This window comes from Solenopsis invicta, chromosome 2 (genome assembly GCF_016802725.1).
Source record: "Solenopsis invicta isolate M01_SB chromosome 2, UNIL_Sinv_3.0, whole genome shotgun sequence".
NCBI classification, from domain to species: Eukaryota; Metazoa; Arthropoda; class Insecta; order Hymenoptera; family Formicidae; genus Solenopsis; species Solenopsis invicta.
Window position 1 is genome coordinate 10,823,509 of NC_052665.1, and position 12,227 is coordinate 10,835,735.

At 36.7% G+C, this 12,227-nt stretch overlaps 1 protein-coding gene across 5 annotated transcripts in view; it reads right to left on the minus strand.

Annotated features, from left to right (window-relative positions):
* The window catches only part of LOC105195024, a 77,449-nt gene extending 66,070 nt beyond the window's left edge, over positions 1–11,379 (minus strand). For 3 of the 5 annotated variants that reach the window (XM_011160225.3, XM_026135529.2, XM_026135528.2), the window contains exons 1-2: positions 11,105–11,379; positions 610–746 (exon numbers count right to left, since the gene is read on the minus strand). In XM_011160225.3, coding sequence (XP_011158527.1) covers positions 610–746; positions 11,105–11,107 — 140 coding nt within the window. In that variant the 5' untranslated portion in view covers positions 11,108–11,379. Of the gene's footprint in view, positions 1–609; positions 747–9,898; positions 11,076–11,104 lie in introns of those variants that run through there. The other 2 variants (XM_039445912.1, XM_039445910.1) reach the window with 2 other exon arrangements.
* Between the last annotated feature and the right edge of the window lie 848 nt (positions 11,380–12,227).

Sequence of the window (12,227 nt, forward strand, 5' to 3'; positions counted from 1 at the left end):
ACCGATCTCGATAGTGGATAAGGTTCGGCCGATATACAGAAAGCCATTCAGAGCATATCTATAAAGGAGCATGCAGTCATTTTAAAGGTATTGTCCTCGCCAAAACCCACAAAGCCCCTCTCCCCTCCCCCCCTTTCCTGATGACACTAACCAACAACGACGTCGCTCTTCTAAAGGTTCTCTTTTCTCTAGATCGATTGTAATTTCGTTAGCCTTATCCTTTTTTTGTCTCTAGCACGAAGCTAACAAAATCTATTCGATGCCTCGAACCAACAGATTATAGTATAATGCGATTTCGATCGCTCAATGGAGACGCGTCAGACAATCAACGACGCCTAAAGATTCTTTGACGTAAAGACGATAGATATCAAGAGTAATTTAAAGATAAGAGGATGATAAACACAAGTAAGCAATTTTGTAAGCTATTTTTTTGTTATCCCCGCCCTCTCACGAAAAATCATTTTGTCGAGACAGCTTACTTGAAAACATCTTTTCTGGAGATACATTTGTTCTTGTGCCTCTTCGTATCTTTTTCTCTCTCCTTTAAACACGTTCATAAAAATCGTCAGCTAAATAGCCGGCTAAATTAGCCGAGACAAGCACATTCACCTTTTCTCCTTTCGTTGCTGCTTCTTCTTCTTGAACGCTTTTTTTACTCTCAGTAGCAGAAAAGCGGCGCGATCGATGGTCAGGCCTGGTGAAGCCTTGTCGCCGCTCGACATCCTGCGTCCTAATCCTCCCAACACCTGCGAACATGGAGAAAATAATTAACGCTCTAATATTGCAATTTATCTAATTTGTAAAAATTGTTTTGTTTCATGAATTAATCCTATAAACTGTTTTTTGAATTACAACTAACATAATATAGAGGAGAGGAGAGAATTGTTAAATAAATGAATCTTTTCGCGAGATGAGAGAGATGCCAATCTCTGGTGATGTTTATCGCAATATCGATAACGTGTATATATTGCATCGTGTATCGTTTATGGATGTCGCTTATGAGTAAATTTGTGGATCGATTATCGGTCCTGCATCTCGATCATTGAGCATTTCCCGATAGGGAAGCTGTCGGTGGTGTTACGGGTTACCGGCTTTTGCCACTATTACTTCCGTAATCCATCTATTTACTCACGTTAATGCGCTTCACCGCATATGTATACCCCTATTTTAATTAGAGAGTGACATACCGTATTCTTCGAATTCTATCCAAATTATTATAAATAAGCTCGAGCCAAATTAGAATTGCGCAGTTTATTTAAACCATTAGCGACGAATCGAAGCAATACGTGTTGCAGAGTAAACTTGGCGTCCTTGTCAAGATACTTCATTATCAGCAAGAAGATTTCGTGTCAAATATTTCGAAGCAAATCGCTACGAGTCTTTAATTTTGCTCAAACTAGTGCGCAAAATTAACACTATACGATTGAATCGCGTAAATGAATCTTAATATTAATGAGCGAAAGAGCGTCGCATACAGCTTATTACCGCGACTAACGTAATTTACACATCCTTAGTATTAAGCTAAGTAAATTTTTCGCAATAGGGTCGAAGCCATTATAAGCTTGTTCTTGCGTTAAAAGGATTAAATTGCATTCCGTTGCTATTTATCGATCTTTCGTCGGAGAGATCAAAGTGGATTGGTTAGGTAACACATAACAAGCTCCGACGCTCAAAGCGAAAGCTGCCTTTATATTAAAATACACCGAACTAAAATTAGCCGGAATTTACATTTAGTTGAAAATTATAAAACGTGGTCAGAGTACGCTATTGATTTCCTGTAAAATTGGTATTAACGTAACAAATTAACTATTTGCCTCGCATATGACGTTAACCATTACAGTTGCTATTGACAAATCAGTAGACCACGCGACAACGATGCAGTTAATTAAAGGAAATAATTTAATGTGCCGCATCTCGAAAAGTAGTTTTGACGACACGTGTCGGTGAGAGAACGCGTTTTATTCCGAACAACGAATTATTCCGACTGATTATTCAATAAGAAATGCTAATTGTCCCGATTGCCGACACTAGAGAAAAAGCACTATTCTCTCTCTCTCTCTCTCTCTCTCTTTTTTTCGTAACCAACAAAGTCACAGATATTTTCTTCGAAAATATGTTGGTTAAAAGTATTTTGACCATCTCCACTTTAAGTAGAGGTCCTATTTGCCGTTTGAACAATTTCTAATAATAGCTCGCGTATCTCGGTGTTGCACGAGATACGAAATTTCCCGGTATCGACGTAACGTCTCGCGTCGACGATTAATTCAGCGTGCACCTTGTTGCCCAATTACTGCAAATTAATTGCGCTTCGAGCGCTCTTTATTACTGCATCGGCATTCGCGTGTGATTTTTTAGACCGATAAGTTTGGAGTGGGTCGAAATACTAATCGGTTATATATCCGATAGTATTGACAAGAAGATATAGTGCGCAGACAATGATTGATGCTGCGACTCGTAACCCCTCAGCTTTTTACGGAATCGAGGTCAGGATGCCTACGTTTCTCCGTATAGCTCCCGTATAATGTAGTAGCATAATTTATTATTATTTGTGTTTCGTATATGTATATCGATTCCACGATTATGTCATGTGAAGGGTAAATATTGTAGAACGTCAATATAGATTGCAATCTCGGTTATCGCGGCGCGGTGTGGCGATTTAAATACAGATTACAAATCAAAGCGGGCTTTTGTGAAAATTCATTTTATCGTGTAAAACTTTTACTATTAACTTCAACACGTTTAAACAAATGTTTTTTTTTTTTTTAAATATATTTTTTGAACGTTACGTTGCTGCATATTTAACGAAACGAAAAATGTTGCGTGACCTACAGTCGCTATTTATAGATGTGATGAAATGAAGGAGATTTATTTTCTTTTCCGTGTAACACACAATGTATCAATCTTTACTTGCCGATGACTCATCGTAATCTATTTCAATAAGAAAAAAAAATGATGAGGAGAATGCGTCACGTAAAATTTTGCTATTTAAAATAGTGCACGCACCATCGAGCAACTTCGCGATTCGTTTGTTCCGAATAGAGAAAACTTTTGTTCGTTTATTCATTGCCTCCGCCAAGCAGGAATCTTTTGAGTTTTATCGATCCGCCGAGAATTATGCGCGCCTTTGAATACCGCTTATTGTTCACATCGGCTATCGGCATTCGCAGTGGAAGGAAGGTATAACGACGTCGAAGCGCAGTATAGGGAGTGTAGGAATAGAAATATATCAGGGGTGAAATGTTCGCTTTCCCGTGCAATCCGCTTTCCTAAACGTAACTACAAAATAAATCTCATTACTAATCACATCGAAAAGTTTCTATTGTTCGGTCTAATTTCGCCCGAAGTACGGCACGGATAAGAAGAATTATTGGAACTGAAGAAAAAGTTGCACAATATAAATGGAAGTCTTATTGTCAGTTTGATACAATTACGCGCGAGAGTTTTCTTCTAGAGGGGCGGGTAGGTTTCACTGAATATTTTCCCCTGTCTTGATAACATTAATTATATTATGTCAAGTTATATAACCTCCTTGCCTATTATATTTCTCGATAGACGTAATAAAAGGCAATTTCGATCAGTGGGATTACTGATTAAAGTCATATTACGTAATTTAGCATTCAACGTTGAAAAATTATAATTACCAGCTTAACCTTGGAAGAAACGGCAGCAATCTCTATATCTCTATATATTGAAAATGTTTTACGGATATTATAGATATAATATCGCGCTTCGTTAATACAGGCGATCATTAACGCGACATCTCGAAACGAAGCCAATCAGCATTCAAGCTCCGTAACGTTTGACCTTGCGATCAATTCGCAACTCGCGGCTCTCAGCTCGCCTGACTTTACGACGTCACTCAATTTTCAGTTTGCGAGTCTGGCGAAACTCGGAAACTAGGAAATATATATCGTTTGGTGTCGGATTTGCAGCGCCGAACAATTATTTGAGCCGAAAATATTACCCCTGTTTGTCCGCCTCTATTGTTGATGTCAGCGTGATCGAGCAGCCTCGGAAAATGTGATACCACTTACATCTAATCGATATTTTTGTGATTCAGCAACGAAGCGAGAGAATTTTTATCTTTTTAGGAAACGTCGTAGCATTGTACGAGAGAGACGCGATAAAATAATGTGTTCTCAGTGAAATAAATAATATAACAACAAATCTCATCAAACTATAAACTTTAAATGAAGAAATGATCTTGGATCCAATGATCATTGGTCACTGTCTTTATTATAGGATTCTGTTATTAGATCGATATAAAACTCTTTTCCGAGAGAGGAGGACAGAAGAGACGAGGGAAGACAGAATACTAAACTGTTTTAAACCACACCTCATTGCCATGAAGAAACTTTCTTGCAATTTGCCACAGCTTCAATGAAGTTGATCGCAATCACGAAGAGCGTAATTTCACCGCGGTTTTGAATGCCTCTTAATGACGAACACGATGTTTATTTACTCGACAGTCGCGGAACTTGCGTTATAAATTCAAGATAGAAAGGGTATTGCGAATTAATTGGAGAAAAGATTTGTTTCATAAAGGTAAGCGCGCATATTTCAGAAGAAAGAAACAAGTTACATTGTTTTACTTATATCAAAGTTGCTTATATCTGCATTTATTAACGCATTAATTATAACAACATAAAAATCGCTTCATTTTTAAGTTACATAAATACACACGTTACATGTATTCCGTAGTACGAATAGATGCCTTTCTTTCGCATATCTTTCGCATCATGTAATCATATGCATGTAGTTTCATCACAAAGTTGCATTTAAAATTAGATGTGTATGTACATATATCTATGTTTGTCCTAACGACGCGCGACTTTTTTTCGCCCAGAAAAATACGCGTTCCCCTTTTCTCCTTCTTTCTGTGTTCCGTAAATCCTAGCAACGGGGAGGATCTCGCGTTGTTCCGCACTGTTTTATGAGCGCGTTAAAAGCAGCGAGAAAAATGTTACGAAATGCGTCTTGATGCATGCGTTTGTCGGTCGTGAAAACTCTCTTGCACGGAGAGCTACAGGCTTCTCGGTATGAAAATGCAATTTCTGTACTTTCTGGAAGGCGGAAGGAACCGACGGAATGCGCGTGGAGTCCCGGATAATGACGCAGCTACGTGGCACAATTTCATGAAAATGCATACCGCACGCAACGTGGATACCACGCGTGCAATGCAATCATGTGCGGTCAAGAGTGTGATCGGGATTGTATCCCACAGTGATGCCAGACTGCAATCGAAATGGGGCAAGAATGTTAAAGCCGTTCGATAAATTCAACTGTGCACCTGACAAATATTTTCATTAATTTCTTCTAAATATTATATAAATGATACTTTTGAATCTCAAAAGGATTCAATGTGTCGTATAAATTCCAAACATGGTTTAGGAACTCATGATTCTATATTGTGTAATCATTTATTTTATATTTGCGTTAATTTTAGATGTACAATTTTTAATCGAGTCTCGTATCGATGCCAGTTACATTACATAAATGTGGAGAGGCAAAAATTCAAGGGAAAGAAAATTTACTCTTGGCAAATTTTAATTCGATACTTTTGATCAACTTTTCCAGAACATACGAGTACGTTCCATCTAGGATGAGAGGATCTTTTTTCAAGAAGGGAGAGTTCTCTGCTTACTGTAAAAAAAGAAAGTAAAATCGTTTTTGCCAATTTAATTACGGTAGGAAATCCGACATTCAAGATATTGGCGATAACATGTGAGACGAAGAACTTTTGTCAACATTCATCAGGATGACGTCCAGCCGGTTTGGTTGCCTAGTCAGAAGGTGTGGATTAAGGGTGAGTGACTGGTGCAAACAAAGCCTGATTTACAGGGATTTGCTTGGCTTTTGCGTCTGCGAAAGATCCCTATAGATTCTTCGTCACGGCCATTTGATACGTAAACAGCTATATAATGAAGCAGCAGAAAGGATTTTAAAGAATCGTTATCGGACTCATCGCAGTCTCGTGCGTGATCGTTTAAAGTATTATCAGACTTGCCATGACAAACAATGTTTGGAGAACGTTTTTGTTTAATCCTTAAATGCAGACATTAGTGGATGTGAAAACAAAATTCTGGAGAATTTAGAGAATTACATTTAGAATTTAAATATTGAAAAAAAAATAGAAAGAAAAATTGCTCTTTCTGTATATCTATACGTGCTTGTCGTTGTAGCTTCCGCTGGTTTTCAACAACAATGGGAGCCAAAATTAAGCCTTTATTTTGTAGAGCAAGAAACATAATTGGACAAAATTACAAAGCGAGTAGCGGAAACCCCAGAGACTCTACAGTTTGCAGTTGAAAGTTAAACATAAATGAGGTTTTTCTATCACTTTGCCAGAACATACGTTTGAAACTAAATAGATGTAATTCTATGTAATGCTATCGTTGAGTATCATTTGTCACGTGAGAACTATTTTAGGGATGTGACGTACAGTAGTGAAGCATCTAACGACGCATTTGGTTAGCTCGTCGAACATTGCAGACCGCGGAAACTATTCAGGGCAACTGTTTCAGCCGCTGCGCGGAGCTTCGGTAGAAATTAATGGAATCCTTGGCAGGATGTAACATGGCACACAGACATTCAACGTGTTACATATCGGTGACATGCTTGTGAGGTGGAGAAGCATTTCTCCAAACTGTGAACTTTGATTACTATCACTCGCAATGAAGAAATCATCGGATACACTTTGTCAAAGTTCTATAGGATATGGGATACTATCCTTTCTGGAAAAATATAATGGATAATGTTTCTACATTGAAAAAATTACTGTTTTACAATTTACATTAAAGTAGAAATAACTGTTGTTGCTGTTTTAATTAGCAATACATTAGTCTAATAATAATTGGTTGGAGCAATTATTGTATAAATAGTATTAATAGTTTTCTTCTTTTATTATACGTTCTATTTCGATTAAATATATTCAATTTTATATTAATTAACAAATGCAGTATGTATCTTCATTACGTACTGTTTCGTCAAGAGAAAAACATATATAACGTTTATCCTATTGTTCATTATAGTGACAAATCCGATTAAACCCATGTAACAGTTAATAGTGTGAACAATTCAATGGGATTTTATCGATTCAATCGTCGGATCAAAATCACCACACGCGTAAGATGTTAAATTTGCATTTTGACACTCGATGGTCGAGTCATTTAATGACTGGCTGGTAAAGTTTTAAAAATTGTCGCTCGAGTAACGCGAGTTACTCTATTCATTGTTTGTACAATGACAGTTATAAAATTCAATAGCAATAACGAATATGCTACTGCCCTTTCATTTTGAACGGAACCAACTTTTAATGTACATTTAAATTTACTTTATTATACTTAATTCTCTTTTTTTTTTTTTTTTTAATAACGTTTCTTTCAAGTAATATTTCTTATTTACTCCGCGTACCGCTTTTGCTGTTATAAACTGTGTGGCCAGCGATGTTACCATTATACACAGTATGTTCGCAGCAGCTCATTTTTTCAAGTTTAAAAAATGTAAAGATGCACCGTGTTTAGAAAATATATTAAGTGTTTTACTTTTGTGATTATATTAAAAAATATATTTAATCGCAATAGAGATATGTAAAAAGAATTTACTCTTTTTGCTGTATCCCTGTGATAGAAAAGAGTTAACTATTTTAATACGTTTATACTGTACATTTGGTAGATTTGTTTAAAAATCCCCCACGATTAAAAGTATAAATTCTAACACGTAATTATTCATTAATTTCTTATTGTTGATTGCACCGTTAAACTTAAACTGCAATTACCGGATACTAAATAATTCACTCCGAAGATAATTTATTTTCATTGCGAGCGTACATATATTCACGCAATTTCGAATACAATTTCAGTTTTTTTTTTTTAATGTATTTAAAGATATTTTACAATTTATGTGAGAATGTAGTATGACTGAAATTCTTCTATGTATGTATACTATTAAAAGTTAATTTTTAATCGACAATTGAAAAAATTTATGATCAACTTATTAACGTATCGGTTGATAGATGTATCATTCATTCGTAAAACAGATTGAATTGAAATGATTGATGACATTATAAAATCGATTATTCCAGTGTGTTGTCACGATAAAAAATGGATTTATACACGGAACAATATATTCAAAAAAGGAGTGTTTAAATCTTTAACAGTTTTAAACCTTTAATCGTTTTAGCGTTTTAAATCTGACTAAACGTTTAAAACTAAAATATTTTCAAATATTAAAAAAAAACAAAAATAAAACATTTTAATATTATAAAATGAAACTTTTGAATATAGCAATGGAAGTGGAATAATATCAAAAGTTATAATATACACGAAATATACATATGCGATTTTTTAAAATTACGATAAGATTTGCCTAAGACTGAAAATTACTGGAAATTGTCTTTCGAGAGATGAATGTGACTGAACATAGGGACGATAATGGTTATAAATAATAGGAATCGCCAGTTTCCAACAGAGATAACAAAGAAAGCTGCGGTAACAAATCGAGAAACGTGAGAAACGAAGAGAGAAGCTGGAAAGCTTAAAAGCCCTCGACATAATCTTGATTCACGTTTGTTACCAACAGTATTCGAAAGATCTGCCCCCTTTTTTCAGCGAATGACAAATTGGTATGCGTAAAGTCATTCTTGAATTATTCATACAATTTCTACCGATGCTTTAAGAGTAGAATAAACGAAACAGAGTAAAATATTGAAACAATCCAAAATGCAAAAAAAAAGAAGAAGGAAAGAAACTGTGTTATTGTATACAAGACTGTTTCAATTTTTTTAAACAATCTTCATCAATATTCAAAATAAACACTTTTACCTTTACAGTTTTGATAAGAGCAAATGGTTAAAGTGTCGATGCAATTTCCGTTAGTAATATTGCCAAAGCAATGTATGATGTTTGATTTTTATTACGAGAAATGTAGAGATTGCGAGTAACATGAAAATCCCCATGAGCTGTGCTGTAGCACGATAAAACGTGTGAGCTTGCGGTGGAAGTAGACTTTCCCGTCAGTGAATATTGAACTAAGGCGATTTATATCACCGCAGGTATCGCCGAACAATTCAAGATGAAGAAGATAGAAGCATTGGACGACGTAACTCATTATACCTTACTCTTGAGAAAGTAATCGCATTATTTTTATCTATTTACTATTTTATTTATCCGATAAAATTTTTCTTCCGTAAAAGGTAGTCGAATCGTCCAACCGCTATTATACGTTTTACCAATACCTACGTATTATCTCATTATTATCAATTTGCTAATAATTTAATGAAAGTAATTTATACCATTTTATACTGTCATCCTTACTATGATTATCCGCAAGCAAGTCGCAAGGCGGTAAGTGCATGCTTATACACCTGTTATTGATCACTATAATTGTAAGTACAATTGCCTGTAGCTATGTACGATCATGTGCATATCATAACTGTCTTATACACTTATTATACACTTTACAGTGAGGGTGATATGAGTACGTTCAGCTTGTACGAAGTTCTTGCGTTTGACAATTTTCTTTATTGTAATAATTGGCACCGTAACGATCAGTTCTCGTTTCCACTGAAATTTCGCGTAGCTCTCATATAACAACTATTGCTTTAAAAAGATATCGTATTATAAGATTCGACAGGAAAGACCCTTGATATGATATTGTAAGAAAGATTAATACATTACTTTATATTAAAATCTTAATAAAAGAAAAAATATATAACTGCAAAGTTTTATTTAAAAAAAATTTTACGTTACAGTATAGATGAAATTAATGCCATATGGAAAATTGTACGATATTGGAACGATGCAAATAAACGCAAATTAACGAGTACACATGTGAGAGGCGAGATAAAAATCTTTGCTGAAAGCAGCGACAAAAGAGGATCCTGCGCGCATGGACCTACCCAAAAGTTCGATCAGCAAGCTTTCTCCCCGGGACTTCTGATGATGTAATCAGAATTCAGATAATGGTCTGAAATCTCTTCTCGAATATTCGATGATAATAACATATTCTTTTCGTTTCAAGCGATAAATACGACAGCGTCGTATTTATATATAACTTGAAATTATTATTCCGGTAAGTATGATTTTTCTCCGTGATGGTAATCGAATTTTCGCGCGTCCCCCAAAGAGACTAGATCCATAGAAGATCCCGTTCGGATTTCGTGCGAAGATTGCACATTACGGTGATCTGCAATCGGAAAGACGAGAAACTTGATTCTTTGGCGATCGAGTAATGGTAAAAAGGCCTTTATTTCCGCGTTCTCCTGCATGCGCCTGGCGTCTTTACCTTCTTCGCCTTGCATCGCGATCACTCGCATCCTCATGAACTTGAACACACACGGCATTCCGCACACAGTATTCTGCTACATATAGAAATAAATGTCCTCTCGGGCCACTTGAATAATCCAAAAATTGCCACTCCCTCACACACTATACTCCGCATCTTCCGTATCTTCGTATCTGCGCGAAAGGAATTGCTTCCATTCCGCGCTGAATTTTTATAGACTTTTGATAATATATACGGCTGAACTACAAGTTCTTTATCCTCCTTTTCCAAGGGTCAATATAGAATATTTATTTTTATTTCCCATTAAGGGAAGATATTCTCCACAGAGTAAGATGTGATTTCATCGTATTGTAGAAAAAGCTCTCTCTTAATCATTCGAATAAGAAAACAAACTCGTAATGTATTCTGTTGCACACTAATTGTTCTTAGTCACACCTTCTTTTATAAGCCTTCAAGAAGAAAAGTTAATTTGCAAAATTTTCCAAAAGTATAATATAGAAATAAATATCCTTATTAAACTACCATCGCATTTACTTTCGCGTCTAAAAGAATAGAATAATTTTCCTACGCTCCTATATATAAATTTCCATGTTAAGAAGATTCGATACATAAAATAATAAATCTTTTTCTGTAATAACTTGAGCAGAGCAGGATCATTCCGTCCATTTACGTTTATCCCTCCCGCAGCTCTCACATGCGAGCGCCTGCTGTCTTCACCCAAATTTATTTACGTCAATTCGCGATCGCGATTCATTGATGAACAAAACTTTTCCCGCTTTGGGAAAAAAAAGGGGGAATTTTTTCAGACAGGCATACAGACCATCAGTGTCAACCGCGTAAGCACCGTAAGCTGACACGCATTTTCGCAACGCGTGCCCCTCGCTGTCGGAAGTTGTTCAGCCCAATGAGAGAGATACGGTCTACGGTCACGCGTAGACGAGTGTCAGAAGGATTTTTACGCGAATTGTCCAACTTTTCTCTTTCGATGAAATCAAAAATACAAGAGCCAACCGCACGGAAGCGAAACACCGATGCGATACACCCGCCGCGACGTCCGGTCACCAACTGTCGGCTGCTGTCGGCTGCGCGCTGCGCCTCGACGGGACCACGGGACGTCGACGCGGTCGACGCGGTCGACGCGGTCGACGCGACGCTACGCGACGCGACGCCCGAAGACGTCCGAGGACGACCGACGCGACGCCTCTCCGTGGCTCCGATGTACACGCCACTTCCACCAGTCCACCGTTGGAAGTTGACTGCAATTTCCTGCTTACACCACACGGGAGAATTGCGTCTGTTGAGCTGCAACTCTCTCCGCTACTATACGGATAAAAAGGGACAGCCTCATCCTTTCGTTCCTCGAACATCGAAAATTGCAAGATTGCGACTTAGAAATCTTTGAAAGGAACGTAAGAAGCCACGCCACCAAGTTCGCGCCAGAGTTACTCTTGGCTGCGGATGCTTGAGCATCAAAATCGCTGCAATTTCTATGTCATTTCTGAAGAGAACTCGAATTCTCATCAGAAATAAAATTCGACAATCAAAATTTATTCTTTCGAAAAATTTGGAAATAAAAAATAATTAAAGCCGACTTTATTGCCTAACAGGTAACGTGTAATGCGCGTGGGTGTAATGTGTGATATTCAATATGCTCACTGCGTTGCACTTTGAGAGAGTTACGTTTTAGAGTTAATGAGAAAACTTTGTGGAGAGTTGCTCTACCTCCTCTTTTATCCAAGTAGTCGTAGCTGTCATAATGTAGACCTATGCATGCTTCCAAGTAGTAACGATCAGTGATGAGTCAGCCTGCCAATTATTAAGGGTGACTTGGATCAAACTCCGATTAATATAATCGGAGGTTACTACATAATATTTCAACTATTATTTTGTCAAAAACTATGAATAGAATTATTAATACTTTGTTGTTTATAATATAAAAGAAT